This window comes from Hippoglossus hippoglossus, chromosome 24, assembly GCF_009819705.1.
Source record: "Hippoglossus hippoglossus isolate fHipHip1 chromosome 24, fHipHip1.pri, whole genome shotgun sequence".
Lineage (NCBI taxonomy): Eukaryota > Metazoa > Chordata > Actinopteri > Pleuronectiformes > Pleuronectidae > Hippoglossus > Hippoglossus hippoglossus.
The window spans coordinates 1,107,093-1,127,982 of record NC_047174.1 but is presented as its reverse complement, the minus strand read 5'-3'; the positions used below and the strand labels follow the sequence as shown (position 1 = coordinate 1,127,982).

Below are 20,890 nucleotides of genomic sequence, written 5' to 3'. Positions count from 1 at the left end.
ATGTCTATATACTTTTAAATCTCTTATATATGTATAAAGCATTGAAATCTAATGTGTGAAGAAGCTGAAGTTGAAATAAAGAATAAATCCAGTGTGTTCTTTTGTCTTCATTCAAAGCTGATGGGGACAAAGTGAAACTCATGTGAGAGAATAACTGAGGCAGTTTCCTCCTGAAACTCCACAAACCTCAGTGTTCATGTTCAGGGGTATCTGCATCTCTCCCAGAGGAACTGAATGACTTCTATGCTTTGAGAGCAACTCCCCGGCTGGGGAGATACGAGAGGCCCAGGAGGACCGCTGCCCCCCTGTAATATCCAGGGCAGATGTGTGGAGATCACTTTAACCGATTAACAAACCCAAGGCACCTGGACCTGATGGAATCCCTGGCCGAGCTCTCAAGGTGTGTGCAGATCAGCTGGCAGATGTGCTCACAGACACTTTCAACCTGTCACTGCTGCAGTCTGTTGTCCCTGCATGCTTCAAGGAGACCATCATTGTCCCTGTTAGACAGCACCACATCCTCCACCCTGACTCTGCTCAGCACATCACCAGGACGGAGCTGCCATCCATGGAGGACCTCTACACCCAGCGCTGTAGGAAGAAGGCCACCCGGATCATTGAAGACCCCTACCACCCAGCCATAAGCTGCTCTGCCTGCTGCCGTCTGGCCGACGGTACCGCAGCATCCGGGCTCGCAGAAAGAAAAAGAAACGTCTCTTCTTCTCTTACGTTGTTCTTTATGATGCAGGAGTTTTTTTCTTATCTGATGAAGTATAATCATATTTATAACCTGCGTTTGCTTCAGTTAGAGATTTATTTTGTTTCACAGCATAAAAAGCCCTGAACAGAAGAAATAAACGTGTGGATAATTACTTTCATCATTTCAGTGCTAATGCTAACAGGTTGTGAACACGTCTTTGGAGTTGTCAGTTGTTGTCCCCTGTAAACACTCAGTTTATAGAAAGACGTCCACTTTGACCTTTGACCTGTTGTGAACTATGTTCCTGTGCAATGGGAGATGAGCAGAGATTTGAACTTAGAGCTCCGAGGCTCTGCAACACACTGATCAAGGATCTACGACCGGCTGAGACAGAAGCTTCCTTTGAATCCCTTTTATCGTAGAGCATCACCTGACTTGACTTCTTCTAGTTTCATTTGTGTTGGTGTCACCTGTACAGGTCATGGATCAGGCTCTGGTGGTAGCGGCTCAACATCTGGCCCAGCAGCTGCTGGTGTTTCCCATACAGGCTCAGCCAACGAGGTTATGTTTCCATCTGTGTTTGTTTGACATTCAGCAGGATTCCTCAAACACTACTGAACTGATTCTACTTGGAAGGAGTGGGTCATGGGGAAGTCATGGGGCGGATCCAGGAGTTTCTTTGCCCACTTTCCTTAACATTGAGAGATAAGACGTTTGACCTTGATTTCTCAGACATTAATTCATGGATATTGATGACAAAAATCCAACATGTGTGATTTATTGCAGATCAAAATAAAAATGCTCCTAAGTTTGGAAAATGTGTTTGTTTTAATGGTCTTAATGTTTTTTAAGAAAGTGTCGTGGCGCCAACTACACGTCAAACACAAGGTACTAATATATCCCTAATTAGTAAAAACCCAGATGCATGTCTTGATTTTTTAAAATCTATCACCTGTACAAATATATATTTATATATATATTAGAGGGCAAACAGCAGACACTGTCTGAAAAATAGGATCGTAGACCTCTAAGTCCGTTTCCACACGATAGGTCTCTCCAGACACCGACCCATCCCATTGTGATGTATACACACCCTCTGACTTACTCAGCTCTTTACAAATTGTGTTTCTGAAATGAGCCCAGTCTTTGGCAAAAAAAACGGATATGAGGTGTGACTCCTGGTCCTATCATTTCATCAGCCTCTCTTGTGAGGGGGGGTGAGTCTTTTACAGAGTCTTTTACATCCCACTCATAGACTGGGGCCCCTGATCTTTGGTTCAGAAAATGGGCTAAATGTGTCGGAGCAGTCATTTTGTTTTTAGGAGCCAAAAGCAATGGAGCATCAGATAATTGTATATGTGTCGTTTTAGAGTCAAAAAAACAGAATCAATACCTGTATCTTCCCTGATTGTAGAGCGTATGGGATGCATCGATCCTCTCGACGTTGTTTGGTACAAGACAGACACACATCGGCACCATATAGCAGTGCAGCAACAAGACCACTCCCTAAAGACCACGTGATCCTGACGGCGTGGGGACAGTATCGATTGTTTTCAAGCTTTGAGCAAATACAGGAACTCGTCTTTCAAGTGTCACCTCACTGCTGCCATGAATAGTTTCAGGTCTCTTATGTTCCAATGAAACCTCAGCTTAGCTGACACTCACTGACCTGGGAAACTATGGGCCCTTAGGTGTCGGGGCCCCTTGGGAGCTCGTGTCCTTTTCATGTCCTCATCTTCTTCCCGCTGCACGTAGGAGGTTAAACGTTCCTGTGACTGTTTGACTGAGCAGCAGCGAGGCCGAACCGATGTCAGCCGGAGACACACAAATTAAGATGCTTTCTTCTGACTCATCACAAATAAAATGTAAGGGACGTTTTCCTGTTTTGTAAACAGCGTCGGTGCGGAAACACTCGACCTCGGCTCCAGAACAAAGCCTCCCGGGGGAATCCAGGTAAACTGACCCTGGCTCTGTGACTCAGGTGAGGAGGTGTGGTCGCTGTCTGCAGGTACGAAGGGTGTCGCTGACTTCGCCCACTTCCAGCCTTCAGACTTCGTGGAGCAGGTCCAGGTTCGTCTAATGCAAATGGAGCGTCTCCAGGTGTGGGGATTCTTGAGCCTCTTCATCATCCACGCCGCCCAGAGCACCTCACACAGGTAAACACAGATTTCACACGTGTGTTGTTGAATTCAAACAAATGATCGCACAACAAACTCAATATTGACAAAAATGGTCGGTGGTGTTAAATATGTTCAAGGTGAAGTATTTAACACCACCGATGCAAATTCTCATTCTTGATTTTAAACCTCAAATCCTGTTATACTAATATATTCACATTCAATGATTATGCACCAATTATTAAAATAAAATACATTTTTAATTAGATCGTGACTTCACCAAAGTATTAATGTTTTATTTATCTTTCTTTTATCATTTTCTCTTGCTTCACACATCTGGATGAATTTTAGAAGTGAGAACATATCTGTTAAAAAACATAAAAACCAACAAACGTGTGTCCATCTTCGTTCCTAATGAAGATGGACATATATAATAAACATCTCACAAATATTTCGTTTTAACTTTTAAAAAAGGCTCAGTCATTTCCAGAAACAGTTGCTCACTGTGATTTTTGTTAAATGTTTCTTAAATATGAGGAAACAATGCGTTTGTAGGGACTATTTTCAGCAGCGGATTAATCCCCAGTGGGTGCTTGTGTGTGTGTGTGTGTGTGTGTGTGTGTGTGTGTGTGTGTGTGTGTGTGTGTGTGTGTGTGTGTGTGTGTGTGTGTCAGATATGAGACATCATCAGACAAAAATGATCTAAAATAACAAAAAGTGATTTAATAAATAAATTTCACTTATGTTTGATGTTTATATTTAAACCAATTTTTGTGCCATGTTTCTTTTCCCCTCATCGTTTCTCTGGCTGATAATCTCTTGATTATTTTTTTATCAAAATGTTGGTTCCAAAAATAAATCTTCTCACTCTCCTTCAGTGGAATCGAGTTTGTCTTTTATTTTGAAACACCTGCATGAGACTTCTGGAACAACGAGGTAAAAGGATTTTCTAAATGTTCGGCACTCAACAAATTCAAACATCATTACGAAATTAAAGTAGAAATAATTTGTGAAATATGAGATAATAAAAATGATGATGTTATACAAATAATATTAATTATACTTTTCTATTTGAGATCAGCAGAGGCCGTAGAGAATCTTCCCCTGACAAACACAGTGAGTCATTGGAACCTGAACTTGTTTGGATTCATATAATACAAAATAAAAAAAATAAAAAACTCAACTACATTTCTGTCCCAGGGAATCATTGACAAAAAATGTAAACATCGCTCTGGGTTTATATGAATTGATTCCAGGATTAGACAGTGAATTATATTTCTTGAAAATTTAACACTTTGGCTTCACATAAACTTTGTATTTTGACATCACTTCCTGTTGTAGTTCCTGGTTCAGGCTCACATGACCACTCACATGCATATTTCCTGTCCCTGAGTGTCCCCCCAGGAGACCCTGTGCACTTTTCTCACTTTTACCTGTTTTCATTTTGCTCGTTTTTTGTGACGCTCTTTGAATGACTTCCTGCCGAGTGAAGATTATTAAGATTATAAAGATTATAAAGATTATTTTTACCAAACATTTGTCTCCTGAGTTTCTTCGTGTCCGAGTCTCACCACTACGCCGTTGTCACTGAAATTAAAAATGTTTGTTTTCTAAGTGTGAGTTGAGTTTTCATTGTCCAGTGTTCTTACAATGTATCGGTTAGTTGAAATGTTTGTTTGTGACTTTGTAACAGTTTTAAGCTACAAATGTATTTTGTAAAGTCTTTAGAGTTCACAATGTTCAGTGTTCATGTGTCAAACTGGGCTTTTGTCACCTCTGTGACTTTGTCTTCTCAGCTCTCAGCCCGTCTACCTGCTGCTGGCTCCCAGGATCCTTCGCTCCGGAGTCCCAGCATCACTGACCGTCTCCATCCTCACCGACTCCGAGGTCGTCGTCTCTGCCCACATCGTCCGTGGCAACCAGACGGTGTCCTCGGCGTCCGCCACTGTGGGAGGAGGTAAATGGTTCCACAGATTGGGAAGAGAGTGGTGATCTGTGGTGTGAACGTGTGGATGGGTGCTTCACTCGTCTTGTGCTGCTCTGAGACGTGTTTGGTTTCTTCATCCTGTTGAAGTTTCTCATTGGGATTTAAACTGTCAGAGTAAAATGATTTAACGTCTATTTCTTTTGAAGGTTCAACTAAGCTGCTGACGATGCCTCCAGTGAGTACCATATAACATCCCTTTAGAATGAACTGCTATAGTTCTAGCTTTGCTTTTAATTATCCATTTTCTATGATTCTGCATGAATCTAAGATTTATAAGATCTAGGAGAAGGTTCAGGAAACTTGTTGAACATGGCACCTTTTTACAGTAATCTGTTATCGTGATATTGGGTTTTTATTTCCTTCTCAAATATTAAATTACATTGTCATTGATTTGAGGAATGCTACTGTCTGTAGCATTTCTTCACTGCGATGACAGTTCATTTCCTGTATCTGTCACGTCCCTTCAGATCCTCACGAGCAACTCCAGCTACATGCACCCCTACATCCTGGAGGTCAAAGGTCACGTGGGGACCCACCAACTTTTCTTCAACTCAACAGAGCTGCGCCTTGACTCCAAAAGCGTCTCCACCTTCATTCAGACGGACAAACGGAACTATCTGCCCGGGCAGGCGGTGAAGATGCGAGTGGTTTCCATTCATCCTGATGGGAAACCGTACGTCAGCTCGGTGGACGTCACCATCGCAGTGAGTCTGACGTCAGTGTGTTTACCAAAAATCGCCGCTTCTCGAATGCATACGTGTCGCCATGTCCACTCAGGACGGATTTATCGTATTGCAAAAATGCATATTTAATTTTCTGTCTTTGTCCTTTATGATCCAGGATCCGAGGGGAAACCTGCTCAGACAGTGGTTGTCTGTGGACGGCGTCCTCGGCGTCGTGTCCAGAGAGTTTCAGCTGTCTGAGAACCCTCCTCTGGGAGAATGGACCATCGGCGCCACAGTCGATGTAAGTGTGCGACATCGTGAGTGTGTTGGATGAACCTCACCGGGGTTGGATGAAGCTTTGTCAAATCTGAGACGAGACATGAACTCTCACAAGGAGAGAGAGACTTCTGCAGAATATCTCTGTTCTTCTCTTGTTACCAGATTCTTTAACGATTTATTGGAGATTTGAAACCTGAAGTCAAGTCGGATAGGAATTCCTGATTTGCTAATTTAATTTAGATTTACTCTAGATTAGTGATTCGACTCCACTGTAGTGCAGTAGTTGGTTGTTGCATCTTAAAGGGTCGGCACTTAGAAACCTTACAAAGCTAAATCTTGATGTGAGGTTTTCGTTCTTTATTTCTATTATTGCATCAGGAAGTGAACTGAAATACAAAACCCAAGGAGCAGACGCCTGTTTGGTTTGGGGTCAGCAATAACAGTTCATTTAGAGGGTTTTGGATTCGAGGACAGACTTTATTGTCCTAGTTGGAAATTTGCTTTGGACGTTGGTGTCTGCAGCGTAGAAAACACATGTATATATTTTTGTATATTGATTCCCACTTTCTCATGGATCTCTGGTTTTTTTAATGTTTGTCTCCTTTTGAAACGTGACTTCAGATTTTACAACCATGAGGTCAGAGTGTGAGGAACTGAAGTTAGAGGTAGAAATGTAGTTTTTTTTTTTTTATCACATAAGTTCGATTTCTTCAGCGTGGGAAAACTTTGGAGCCATTAAAGTGTGAAAAGCTTTCCTGAGGGTGTCGTGGTGTTAAATCAAGTGTTAAATTGTTTGATTTACAGGGTGTTTCAAGCAAGAAGCAAATCAACGTGGCTTATTATGGTTCGTACACTTTCACACGTATACAGGCGTCTTTTAGTTTTGCTATGAAAGCCGTATTTTAATCTTGTGTCGCACGTCTAACACCCTGTGTCTGTTTGCAGTGCTGCCAAAGTTTGAGGTGACGATTGACGTCCCCAAGGTCATTTCTCACGAAGACTCTCTGTTGGGCTCCGTCACTGCAGAGTGAGAACGTTGTTTCGTTCAGGGACGTTTGATTCCTTCATTTACATGTTTGTATTCTCATGATCTCCTTTTAATATTGTGTCCTCAGGTACACGTACGGGAAACCTGTCCAAGGACACATGTTTCTAACGTTCTCCCACCATTTTCATGGTATTGTAGACGAGTACGATGAAAGTGGAGAGGTATGTTATTTATATATTTGTATATTACATATTTATCTGACAACAAAATTGAATATATAATCAAGACTCACTTAATAAACCCAACATGCAGAGTTCTATAAAACTAATTTTACCTTCCATGTTATATTTACAGTTTTCAGACATTACTTCATTTTATAAATGTTAAGGACGACTCATTGCTGGTTATTGGAGGATTAAATGTGTCTATTTAAACATAACCTCAACATCTGGTACCTTGAGGTTTGTAAAATGTTTTCTCGACTAGAGAACAGATGAAGTGACCATTAAAAACCTTCCTGGTTAAATCACTTTGCTTTAGATTGACGGCACAAAAGACTTCTCCTTCTCTCTTCCCGACTACCACTCGAGGACCACGCGAGCTGTGGAGATGGATTTTTACGAAGGATACATGGAGGAGCAGTATCTAACGGTCGTGGTTAATGTGACAGAACATCTCACAGGTACATCTTTTTATTTCCACGCTAGAAACTCAGACGTCCCCAAATGTCAGAATTATTCTTAAGATTATTATTATTCTTAAGATCCAAATCTGTATTTCTAGTGATTCCTGTCATGTGATGCAACATGAATTCAGGTTTCGTCTTGAAGTCCGATATGACCGATGCTGTGTTTTATTGACTCTGGTTTGTTCTTCCTGTCTTTCAGGTCTCACCTATAACAGTTCGGCCATTGTGTCTCTGGCACAATACAAATATAAACTTTCCTTTCACGGCTATTCCAAAATGTTGAGGCCCTCATTAACGTTTGTTGCCATGGTAAGGAAAGCAAAACATACATTTTTTTTTAAATCTTGAATGTCAACATGGATCAATAATCTCTCCTGACCCATGAAATAGATTTCACAAACTGTTCTAAAACATACAATTTAAAGTATATTCCCAGTGGTTGACGATTTCTTCATGTTGTAGCTGAAAATATCCACATACAACGATCAGCCGCTGACCCTGGAGGATCGGAGAAACACGGTTCAAGTGTCGGTGATGCAGAGGAAGGAGAGTCCGTGGAACTGGAAAATGGATGAGCTGTTAGAAATGAGGCCTCATGCGTCGAACATGTCGGGTCCTCAAATTCCGGAGGAGATGCCACCTAAAGAAATGGAGTTTCCAGTTCCTGCAGATGGAGTCATACCCCTCCACGTCCTGGTCATGAATGAAACCGAAACACTCACTCTAGATGTGAGGGACAAACGCAGCTTCAATGTCAGCTACAGAGATGCAGGACATTTTTATGGAATCATTTCAAATGTTTCTTTGTTTTCAGGCATCTTTTGTGGACAGCCACAGCACTCTTCAGCTGTACAGAAGCTACACATCACCCAGTCACGCGTATCTGCAGATTCAGAAACCCTCCACCGATGCAGAGGTAAACGCTCAAGTCGTTAACATGTTTCGTCTTGTTCGTAATAAGTGAAGATTAAACGTTTCCTCTTCCGTCAGGTCGGTTTTCCCGTCCTGCTGCACATCGAGCAGAACTTTCCAACGACGGAGATTCACTACATCGTAAGAAATGAACATGAATTTCTCACTTTGTCTTGATTTGAGTATTTTAATTTAATGAATCTGTTTTTATATTTTCACAAGCTATATAGTTTTGTTCTGCTCTCTGTTGTTTGTCTGTTAAACTGTTATATGCAACGCTTTGTAATCTTGATACTTATATCTTACTGTTATAATCTTAATGTGCACAGGACAGTTTTAAGCCTCAAATGTCCGTTTATATATCGAACCACTTTAAATGATGCTTTACGCCTGTTTCCCGTGCAGGTGAAGTCCAGAGGTCAGGTGGTTGCTGCAGGTAAAGGCTCCGGGGACCTGACGCTGGTCCCTGACGTCTCCTGGGCTCCTCTGGCCTGTGTCCTCGTCTACTGTGTTCGTCCTGACGGGGAGATCGTCAACGATGTGCTGCAGCTGCCAATCAAACCAACTTCACACAACCAGGTGAAGTCTTACTGAAATGACAGTGACGCTTTAGTTCAGAGGGAGAATCTGAGAATGTTATCGAAGTGGAAACACCAGTGAGCAGAAGGTGAAACTTGTGAACTGGCTGCACAGGAGCTTCATTATATCTGGGCTCAAACTTTGAACCTCAACTAATTGATAGACTCTCAACTCAAAATGAAACGGCTGCTGAGGCGATCAGTCTCTCGCAGGGGAAAACCCAAAGAGTCGATGTACGGCGGGATTTTGGATTTTCGTGTTTTGGGGTTTATTTTACCATTTGGCAACTGAACAATGAAACGAAGGAAAACGGCGTCTCTCATATCTTGGTAAGAAAACCTTCATCTGCCTGAAACCCGTCGGTCCTGATACCATATCTACATCCACCTTCAAAATAAAGTCCACTACTCCAAACCAACTCCATTGAGCGTTAATGCTACTTGACTCAATACAAACAGAAGAATAGCTCCAGGTCCCAGTTCACATTAACATATTTGAACTCTGCTTTCTCTTCTTTTTTTTTACATCCGGGCATTTTAATCTCATTTGTCTTAAAGTTTGAACTTTGCTTGATATCTACAAACTGGCGTGTGAAGGTATTTAATGATGTCACTGATGTGGTTGGCAGGTTTCTCTGAGCTGGAGCCACGCGAGGACGCAGCCCGGTGAGGACGTCACACTCAGGGTGGAGGTGGCGGAGCCCGGCTCGCTGGTCGCGATCCTGGTGGTGGACAAGGCGACACGGGGGAGGGGATCGAACAACGACATCACCCAGAAGAGGGTGAGAACCACAGACAGTGAAATCTATTTACTATTCAATCTTCAGAGCAGATACACCAGGTAGGATGAACACAGTTTTCTGACTTCACTCCTCATCAGACTATTTAGAACACAAACAATGAATTTAGTCTTGGATGTTTTTGAACTGAACCGAATCTGCAGAATATTAAAAACACTAATGACCAATAATACCATAACAGTATTAACACCATGACCGTGATGAGTGAAGCCGTGGTGACTTGTTGACTGTTTTTAAAACCGTGTGCAGCTCATGTAACACTTAGTTTACAAAGGTCCATCATGTGGTTTCTCCAGGTTTGTCTCAGTTTACTATTTTCAAACGGTCTCCAGGTGCATCACCCTCACACCCATATCGCTCCTGCACGTATGAAACCCAATCCACCGCCCCCCAGTATCAGTTCTGACCCAGAGCACCGGTCAGACTGGTCCCTCACAATACCAGTCCTCTTTGTGTCCTCTTTGTGTCCTCTTTGTGTCCTCTTTGTGTCCTCTTTGTCTGCTGGAACAATGAGGATGTTGTTGCTCCTCTCCCAGGTGATGGAGGAGATTAAGGCGTACAGCGTTTCCCCGGCTGACGCCTTCTCCGACACATTGACAATGGGAGATCCGTACTCTGTCTTCGAGGTTGGTCCTGATGTTTGGGATGAGATGCACGGCTGCTTTATGTGTTGTTGACTGAAGGTTTGCACAAGTTTACGTGGGGAGTGGAAAGTGCAGGTGGAAATCGTATTCAGTTTCAAAAAGCAAGGATTTATGATAAATTTCTCTCCCCTGAAAAATACGTTTTCACAAAAAACTCTAACAAAGTTCAAGTTCTAATGCTTTTTAAAGGGTTAAATGAAAAGTTCTGTATCCAAGAATAAAAAGAAAAGAATTGACAATAGCTTGTTTTTATAGATATAGTTATTAGTCTATAGTTTGTTTTATTGATTTCCTGATTTAGCTGTTTTTTTTACATCTTCAAGGGATCCTAAAAATGTATTTAATTATTGACAATTATAATATCACAGAAAATAAAACTGTTTAGATTAAACTAAGAGAATTTAAATATGAATTCTCTCTAGTTAAAAGAATATTTGGTAAATATTACTTCCCTGAAAATACATATTTTGATTCATGTTCTTTTGCATAATAAAGTGGAAATGTTCCTGGATCATCTGAGAACGTTATCCCAGTGACATGTTTCTCTGCTCAGGTTTGTGATCTCGTGGCTCTGACCGATGCCAGTTTACACAAGATGAAAAATGCACTGAGGCCTACATTTCGTAAGTTTTAAAATTAATGTTACTCGCTTAAATATCACAACTATGGCGACTTTGTGAAGCTAATATAACTGATGCTCGTCTTCTCAACAGCAGGGGAGGGAATATACCTTTCCCAGGACGACGATCCGCCGATGCAGCCACAGCAGGATCTACGAGAGCGACTCAACTTCCCAGAGACCTGGATGTGGCTGGACACCAACGTGAGGTGGGTCTTTGGAATTCTGTCTGAGCAGAGCTTCTCTTGCACGTTATGTACAGAGACTTGTGTTGAGACATTTATTACAAGTAAAAGGTTTAAAAATCCAAAGTGGTCAAATATAAAGAACTGGTTGGGAGGAGGAGATCTAACAGTCCAGATGTGGAGCCATTTTATTATATTAACATTACAAACTGGAAGGACGTTTTATTATTTTTCTACAGTGACTCGGACACAAAAGAGTTGAGTGTCACTGCACCGGACAGCATCACGACCTGGGTCGCCACCGCCTTCGTCGTGTCGGAGAACTTGGGACTGGGCGTGGTCAAAGAGCCTGCCGAGGTATTCCCATCCCTTCAAACCCCCGCGTTGGGACTTTGTGTTGACGTCAGTCCTGTACATTGCAGTGTTGTCCTCTGAGACGGTTTCCATGTCGCGTTCCCGCAGCTCACGGTGTTCCAGGACTTCTTCCTGTCCTTGAATCTGCCGGCGTTCATCATCCGAGGAGAGGAGCTGCTGCTGGAGATCATCCTGTTCAACTACCTGCTTCACGACCTGGAGGTCAGTGCTGCTCCGCCCGCTCGGCTGCAGAAAACAATCTGTGCTCAGGGTTAGAAAAGGATTTGTTCTGACCTGTAAAACAGGAAATGATGAACAAGCCCCAGACAATAAAAAACAAACTTCACATTTACAGGTTCCACATCTTTCTGCGCTGATTTAATCCTGTGTACTAGTTTCAGCTTTGTATGACACTGGCTGATCGTGGAGACGTGAGGGTGTGATGCTGCTGATGAAGATATAAACGACTCGATCGAAAGCCCAGTTTAGATTTGAGATTAACATCCGTCCTGTTATGAGTGAATAAATTTGAATATTAAGGTTTCTAGTTTATTCACTTTTGAACTTTGAGCCTATTATTTCCCCTGAATTTCAGTCTGTGATTCTGAAGATTGGATTCAAATGGTGGAGCTGTGTCCGATCCTGTGATTTCAGAAAGTAGGTCACTGAACACTGGCGCTGGACAAACAGGACGTGTCTGATTCGAACAGTGTCAACATGTACAAGCAGCAGGAGTCTGGTTACAGGTGTGAACTCACTGTGGGTCGTCGGGTTCCAATAATCTCAACGCGGCATCAGTGGTTTAACACCTTCCTCTGTTTCCTCTGAGGATCTGACCCAAACTGAATCCTTGATAAAAGACATCAAATCATGTTTAATTTGATATTTGGTTTCAACAACGTGCTCCTTTGTTTCCTGCCACACTTTGTACTCAGCTTAACGTGATCTGGGTGGATGCTCCCGTCTCTTTGTTGTCAGGTCATGGTGACTGTGGCGCAGAGCGACACCTTTGAGTTCGTCTTCCCGGACGTTGAGGGGCTCGCCATGCCCGGCATCCGGCGGCTGTCCATGGGGAGCCAGAGCGGGAGGGCCGTCCTCATTCCCATCAAGCCGCTGGTCCTCGGAGAGATCCCCATCTCGGTGAAGGCCAAGTCGTACGCGGCGTCAGACTTCGTGCGCAGGACGGTGCTCGTCAAGGTGCGTAACGGATTGCAGGTTTCCTCCTCGTTTTCAGACGCGTTTGAAGTGTGAACAGGTTGATTTTGTTTTTCTACCAGAACATGTGCGTATTATAGCTTTTACACCAAAGTTAGATGCTATACACAAGTTTTTAAACTCTCCTAAAGGGTTTTCACTCCTTTCCTGTTGCCGGAGGAGGTTTTTCTGATCGACATCTCTCACCTGTCGACAAACTGCCGCCCCCCCCCCCCCCCCGGGTGTCATGTGTCGACTGGAGTCATGTGACCAGGAAGTGACTGAATCCAGATAAAAGCCAGATGTCGGTGTGGTTTCTGACCAGTGGAAAAGTGTGAGAATGATGTGTGGGTTGGGTTCTGTCACGTTGGCTGATTTTTATCTTGTTTTTAACACTAATATTAAAAATGTCTGATCAGAGAAAACTTCTCTCTTGGTTTTGGATGTGTTCAGACAGAAACATGTGACCAGTGTTGTATAAAACTGTAGTTTCCTTCATGTGGGAAGATTTAGAACTGAGATGACAAGTATTCACACGACAAGTATTCACACGACAAGTATTCACACGACAAGTATTCAGACGACATCTGAGATTTTGAAGGAATTAAAGCTTTGTTTTTGATAGTTTGATGAAGGTACACCCCCACCCCCAAAAGGAAAGAGGGGGAAATTGTCCAGTATCATCAAAAAATGCAGAAGTTTGAGTAAAATCATGAATAAGGCTTGATCTTTTTCTGTCCGTGCTTGTTAAACTTGTGACCCTCAGGTTCGTTGGTTCTGGTCCAGCGTGGATCAGTGTTTCTCTTATTAGCAGAAGCAGTTTCCATCGGTCAGGGTTTCAGCGTCTTGCTCAACGAAACACATCACCAGTGGGAATTGAACCTTTCACGTGGTGTTTATCAGAGTGCTCGTCTAACAGCTGCAAAACAAACCGAGGAATCTAATCTGCTGATCTTTCCCAGAAATATTACTCACCACCGCTGTTTGTGTGGTTTCAGGCCGAAGGAGTCGAGCAGACGTTCTCGTCCTCGCTGCTGTTGGAGGTTTCTCCGTCACAGTCGAGCGTTTCCACGCACGTCGCCTTCACCTTACCAGCAGATCTGGTGCAGGGCAGCGAGAGAGCTGTGGTGACGGTGATCGGTACGTAAACACACAGAGGAAAGTCTTGTTAAACCTCCATTTGATTAAATATGTTTAATACGAAATGTGTTTGACTTTGAGATTTGGATCCGAGTGTCCAAGGAATTCATTTAAAACCCTAAAACTGCAGCAGAACAGTTTCTACAGTCACATTCTGATGGAACCAGTGTTTAAAGCTAAATCAGACTTTAATACTAAATAAGTCAAATTTAATATCACATTGCACATAAATACCAAAGTACAAAATGGATCAGTGAAAACCAGGAGAGGAAATAAGAACTTACATAATGTTTCTGTCAGTGTTTCCCACCTGTAGATTACAGTAATTTAATGAATGAATTATTAAATGCATGTTGAATAAGCAGCGGAATATTTATAGAAAATTAACAAGATCAAGTAATGAAAAATCTAATCTGAAGATCAACATCTAAAATAACAACACTGTAAAATGACTGTCTCCTCCTCCTGTGTTAACACCTCCACCACAGTGAGGTTTCCATGGACCCGATGATCTGAATATTAACCTTATTCTGAATGAAACATTAATTTATGTTCCTGTTTCCACGTTACAGAATCTGGTTACGACGCATTACGTCATTACATCGTACGTCCGATGTCCCCGAACCTTTTTGTTTGGGCTCATCCCAAAACTTCATCTCAAGAATGTGTCTTGTTCGTAGTGTCATACAGATTCAACGCACATTTCAAACAGACCATTAAAAGCAATACATTTAAAACCAGAAAGAGTTTAAAACCATTTTCAAGAAAAATAAAAGAATAAAAACAGCAGAGGTAAAAGGGATAAATCTGTGTAGAGTAAAATAAAATAAATACAATGATGACTTTGACTTTAGATTTAGTAAAATAGGCACTTGTGACTGAAGATGTCTGATTTAAAAACCACAATGGATAATTCAAATCGTTTTGACCCGACGCCTTCCAAACAAAATGAATCTCCACCAGCTGTGCAGAGTATTTATAGTTTCCCAGAAAATAAAGTTCCATGCTTCATTTCCAAAAGTGAAATGCCTCATGAACAGAAATCGTCTCCAATGGAACAAGAACACGAGATTGAATCGGAGACACAAACTCAAACCGGTCGTGAGCTGCAGATTCCTCCCAACTGAACTTTCCTCGTTATTCATCTTCTGCTGTGACTCATGAACGTTTAAATACAACCGCAATCATTCCAAAAATATCTGTCGCCAATCTGCTGCTGCTCCACCCAGACTGATGATGTGACTCTTGTTTTTCTCATGTCTGATTTCGTCCCGTCTCCATGGCGATGCAGGCGACATCCTCGGCCCCTCCATCAGCGGCCTGGACTCTCTGATCCAGATGCCGTTCGGCTGCGGCGAACAGAACATGATCAACTTCGCTCCGAGCGTCTACGTCCTGCAGTACCTGAGCGCCACGGGACAGGCCGAGCGGGACACCACGGCCCGAGCCACAGGCTACATGCTGACAGGTAGAGCCCGGACCTGGGTCCAGCTCGGAGTAGATCACGTTTCCTTTCATTTGATCTGCGTCTAATCGCTGCTGCTTCCCTCAGGGTACGAGCGAGAGCTGACCTTTCAGAGGGCGGACAACTCCTTCAGTGCGTTCGGAGACCGCGACTCATCCGGAAGCACCTGGTGCGTTTCTGAAGTCATTTAAAGTGTTGAATTTAAAATGTCGACAGGAAAACGTCAGTGACGAAGGAAGCGTGTTCTCCTCCGCAGGCTGAGCGCTCTGGTGCTGAGGTGTTTCCTGCAGGCGCGCTCCTTCATCACCATCGACGAGCGCGTGCTGCAGGGAACGGCGACCTGGCTGGTCTCCCAGCAGGGGGCCGACGGGAGCTTCGAGGAGCTCGGCCGGGTCATCCACACCGAGCTCAAGGGAGGTCAGGACAGTCCCGTGTCCCTCACAGCGTACGTCCTCATCGCGCTGCTGGAGGACGACAGCATCAAGGTCAGAGTCCTTCAAAGATAAATGAGCGCAGTGTTTTACTGAGAATACAAGTTTTTATTTATAATATGTTTCTTTGTTTTATAAAATGTAACTGTTGTTTACTTACGGTTTTGTACTTTGGAAAATAAATAAAATAAAATGCTGCTTGATAGAAATCATTTGAAATGTGTAAAGGTTTTAAAATGAGCTTTTTTTCTTTTAGCCTTTTCAGCACAGATATCTACATAGAGACTAAGGAATCTAAAATATAACCAGCCTTGGTCTTTGAGCTCAGTTTGAGAAGGGACAATCGTCGTAAAGTTGGATCTTAATTTGCCGCCTATCAAAACACACGAGTGGAAGTTGAACAAACTGAAGTGACCTTTAAAAAAATAAATAAAAATCCTCATAAACCTGTTCTCACGTGTGTCCCTGCTCCCCGTCTGCCAGGCTCAGTATGGGAGTCAGGTGTCTGCAGCGATGATGTACCTGGAGACTCGTCTGTCCCTGGGAGTCGTCAGCAACTACAGCCTCAGTCTGCTCGGCTACGCTCTGGCTCTGTCCGGCAGCTCCAGCGCCGCCACGGCAGTCAGCCAGCTGATTGGACGAGCCGAGACGACCGGTACGACATCAGAGTGTGAAACTTCAGGAAGAACCAATGAAATGAGAGGATCTGTCATGTCTGCATTAAAAGGATCTACTGTTAGAAACACGATCCTAGTGATGTTTTCACTAGTGCCTCATCTGAATTGTACGACTTGTTTACTTGATACAAATTGGTCCTTTATATTTAAATACTTAATATTTAATTACTTTATATTTAATTACTTTATATTTACATCCGGAGCAGGTCCTCTCTACGGAGGCAGCCATGTTTTTCACAGTAGCCCAGACTGGACAAACTAAACCTTGTGAGTTTTATGACGACTGAAGCTGCCACAGGTTCTCTGTCGTTTGGAGGGGGGGGGGGATATTCAGCTGCAACATGACACTTCACCACTGGATGTCACTAAATCCTACACACTGAACCTTTAAACGTGCAGCTGCAGCCGGGATGCCATTAGCTTAGCATAAAGACTGTAAGTGGATGGAAATGGCTAGCCTGGCTCTATGCAAAGTTTCAGTTCATCTAAATCTCTCTATTATTTAGTTAATTCTGTAAACAAACACTTTTCTCTGTCTCTGAAAGTTTCAGTGACTGAGCTTTAGATCAGAATGTGACGTGTCTCTCTCTCTGTGGTCAGACGGCGTCCCGGCGTGGTCCTCCCCGCACGCCGGCCTGTCGTCGTCGTGGCAGCCTCGCTCTGCAGACATTGAGATGGTGGCCTACCTGCTGCTGTCTCTGCATAAACTGGGTCGCACCGCGGAGGGCGTCGGCCTCCTCAGGTGGCTCAGTCGACAGCGGAACCACCGCGGAGGATTCGGAAGCACTCAGGTCTGAGAAATAATTACTTACTTACTGCAAAGATCTGGTGATTCAAAGGTCAAAGGTCAGAATGACGTCTGGGTCAGATGTGCCGAGGTCGTTGCTTTTAGCTCGAGCAGCTGTCGGTTCATTTCTTTTTCGAAAAATGGATTCAAATTAGTCTTAAAGTTAAAAAATAAACTTATATCAGCAGATTCCAGTAAACCTGAAGGATGGAGATAAATCTAAATGGTTCTTAGAGTAATAATTACTTTCAGGTGCCAAATGCAAAATAACTTTATTTATTCTAAAATATAAATCTGTTTCCTCTCTAGTGTTGTTACTGCTGCTCCATATGTGAATTAATCCGCTGATGTCTCATGACTCTTCTTCCCGTCTCTCAGGACACAATCGTCGCCCTTCAGGCCTTGTCCACGCTCGCAGCGTTCGGCGGCTCGCACCACTTCGACCTCGCCGTCCAAGTGACCACGGAGTCGGACACCGTCGCCTCGTTCCACATCCACCAGAGCAACTACATGCTGCTGCAGAGTCAGCAGGTACACGAGGTCGAGTCCGGTCACACTGAGCCGGTTAAACACTGGACACTTTCACAAGTGGACAAGAGAAGCCGGGGTTCGAAACCACCAACTGTTTGATTAGTGGACAACTAGAGCCACATGTGGCCTTGCTCAGAAAACGTACATTGTGTCCAGAGGGTGGCGCCAGACAAAGATAAGAGGTTGTTCCTTGTGGAAGCAAAATGTTTAACTAATAAAAAATAAGTGCTGATCTTTCTCTTCATTTGACCGTGAACTCTAAACCGTCATGGAGACTTTCAAGAGAAAATTAAGGTTAAAGCTCATTGTCATTAATCAGGACTTTGAATATCATCATAGTTCAATAGAACCAGATGTGGTCAAACACAAGTCGTCTCGATCACCTGCTGCAAATTATAGTAAACTGGTTTTACTTTTATTTAAAGTCAACAAAATTAACCATTTAACGTTTAAACCAGATTCTCATCTTAAAACTCTATAAGCTACATTAGACCGACAGGAAAGAACTGAAGGAACCGATCTTGTTTCCTGTGATTCCAGGTGCAGCCACAGGAGGAGCTGTTGCTGAACGTGACGGCCGAGGGTCGGGGCCTCGCCCTGTTTCAGGTACAGAGACTAACTTTACTAACTGTAGATTTGTCTCTTTTAGCTTTACACTTCTAAATTCTAAGACTTTCTGTCTCGTCCCCTCAGCTCACCGTGTTTTACAACACCAGGAGCGAGAAGCTGATGAGGAGGAGACGAGAGGTCGACGAGCACGAGGCTTTTCATCTCTACGTGGATCTGTGGGACGTAGACATGACGTCACCACACCTGGAGATCTGCAGCAGGTGAGCGGCTCGACAACCAACCACCCCCCCACCCCCCACCCAACCCCCCCAACCTCAACCCTGTCGACATGAAAACATTTCTAATCAAAGTATTTTTTGTCTCCACTTCTCGTGTTTGCTCGTTGTGTGAACTGATAGTTTCTCAGTGTCGGGTCTCGACCTTAATATGTAAAGTTCCTTGAGACAATGAATAAAATACAACAGTGAATTTCATAATTTATTTAATAATATAATTTATCCTTTAGGCGTAAGTTGTCAGCTGTATGTTGAATAAAATGTTAAAAGTAGTATTTAAAAAAATAAGAAATGTGACTGAAACTAATCGTCCAGGAGGGAGAAGCAGCTGTTGAATGTTTGTTGCTCCGCCCCCTGCAGCCTGTCGGAGCATCTGGGTCTGAGTGCGACGGGCATGGCCATCCTGGAGGTGGGTCTGCTGAGCGGCTTCACCGTGGCACCGGACGCCATCCAGACTGACGAGGTCATAAGGGCGGTGGAGATGCAGCAGGGGAAAGTCATTTTGTACCTGGACTCTGTACGTGTCAACACACTCGACCACAGACTCACTTTTAAGTTTCACACACAAGTTAGAATGTAAACTTGTTTCCAGGTGACGACGGACGAGATGTGTGTAAAGATTCCGATGGACGTGGAATTTAAAGTCGCCAAAGTGCAGGAGGCGACTGTTTCCATCTACGATTATTATGAACCAAGTAAGAACTTGTTAAAAGTTTTCATCTGTGGGTCGAACTCGAAGAAACGAGCTGGAGCCGCAGTCTGAAATAATTATCAAACCTGTAAAATGCTTCAAATGTCAGTAGACGCACTTTAATACCAGAGGATGGAAACTGTCAGCTGATCATAACGGGTTTTTTATTATATCATAGTTAAATCATGACATCGTTCCTATCACATGATCATAGACTATTTTTCTATATTATCTATATAAGCTCTGGTCGGATCTACAGCTACCTTGAAAAATGCATTTAATAACCAAACACGTCGTCATTTGTTGAAGAATTTCTGATCAATATAAGGTTTAGATTATGTCTCTGGATATCTTGGAAAATGTTTCAGACCATAATGTTGATCTTTGAGCGATCAGCTCCAAAAGTTGATCAACTGGAGATAAACTCCTAATTAACAATCAGTCCGAGTTCGGTGTAAATCCGTCCCTGCTTTGTCGAGTTATTTTGAACATACACACACACACACACTAAGGTGCAGAGGCTAGTCAATGTATACGAAGGCCTGAAGATAAAATTCTGAACTGTGACTCTTCCAGGACGGAGGACGGTGAGGACGTACATGTCTGAGAAGAGGAACACCATGTCCACCTGCTCCTTCTGTGGGGACGACTGCAGCGAGTGCCGCGTGGACGATTATTACGAACTCAGTTCCGCGTCGTGCAGCAGCAGCAACTTCCTGCTGCTCACTTTTCCAGCTGCTCTGCTCTTCATCATCCTCTTCAGCCTGTAAACAGTCAAACGAGTTCAGGTTTAGATGTAAAACTGTGTCGGGCATGTGACATGACTTGTTAATCTCCCTTTACTCAAATGTGTCCGTAGTTTGTTTTCATATTCATGTGCAGTTGAAGTGTGACGTAAAAATGATCACATGACAAGTGAGAAATATTTGCAGTATGTTAGAAGTAGGTGTGGCCTCTACAAGTCTCCAGGTTTTAATCACGTGTCCCTGTGCATTTTAAATTGCTAAATATTTGTCAATTCAAATATAGTAATTTTTTAACATTTGAATTTGTCTCGCTTCCTTTAAAACCCTTTCAACGGTTTGACTCGTCCAGTGTTCACTCATTCTGTCGTTCTGGAATCCTTGTCTAGTTCCATTCATCGGTTAATCCTCCGGGCTGCCGTCGTTACTGTCACGTTGAGTGAATGTGCATCACGTCCCTGCAGCAGTCAGAGGGAGCGAGTAGGAAACTGAGCAGGACTGAATATGTCGAGAGCTAAGAGAGGTGAAAGGTTGCAGGACGGACGCCGACTTCAAGTCAAAACGTTTGCTTCTCCGATGTCGCAACAGATTAAACTAACCGGTCCGGTGTCTTTGCTTCAGAGTTTCTTCTCCGTCTGCTTGTCAACTGTGTGCTTGAAGCTCAGATCACAGATCGTGTGTACGTCAGTGAATTACACGCCCCACCTGTAGGGGGAGCCTGAGTACAGCAGAGATCTTTCACGGCGTCACTTTAACGCTCGAGGCTTCTTTAGTTTGAGCTTCTCAGTTCATCGTATTATCTGCGCTCGCTGCTGCCACCTCAGCTGAAGACTGTCTGCAGGCTCTGAGATCCTGAGGAACTGAACTGGT

General features: G+C 43.3%; 1 protein-coding gene across 1 annotated transcript; it reads left to right on the top strand.

The window, feature by feature from the left end:
- Positions 1–2,695: 2,695 nt before the first annotated feature.
- cd109 (CD109 molecule) lies at positions 2,696–20,087 on the top strand. The gene is made up of 33 exons (XM_034580581.1): positions 2,696–2,856; positions 4,614–4,774; positions 4,951–4,979; positions 5,272–5,508; positions 5,645–5,770; positions 6,553–6,592; positions 6,694–6,775; positions 6,864–6,957; positions 7,277–7,418; positions 7,624–7,733; positions 7,887–8,153; positions 8,239–8,340; positions 8,415–8,477; positions 8,742–8,915; positions 9,544–9,696; positions 10,251–10,340; positions 10,912–10,981; positions 11,072–11,186; positions 11,402–11,519; positions 11,625–11,738; positions 12,495–12,713; positions 13,709–13,850; positions 15,142–15,318; positions 15,403–15,484; positions 15,572–15,800; positions 16,230–16,401; positions 17,024–17,214; positions 17,589–17,741; positions 18,282–18,347; positions 18,435–18,571; positions 18,947–19,103; positions 19,179–19,281; positions 19,854–20,087. The coding sequence occupies exons 1-33, from the start codon at positions 2,780–2,782 to the stop codon at positions 20,045–20,047; spliced, it is 4,386 nt and encodes a 1,461-aa protein (XP_034436472.1). The 5' UTR covers positions 2,696–2,779; the 3' UTR covers positions 20,048–20,087.
- Positions 20,088–20,890: the final 803 nt, after the last annotated feature.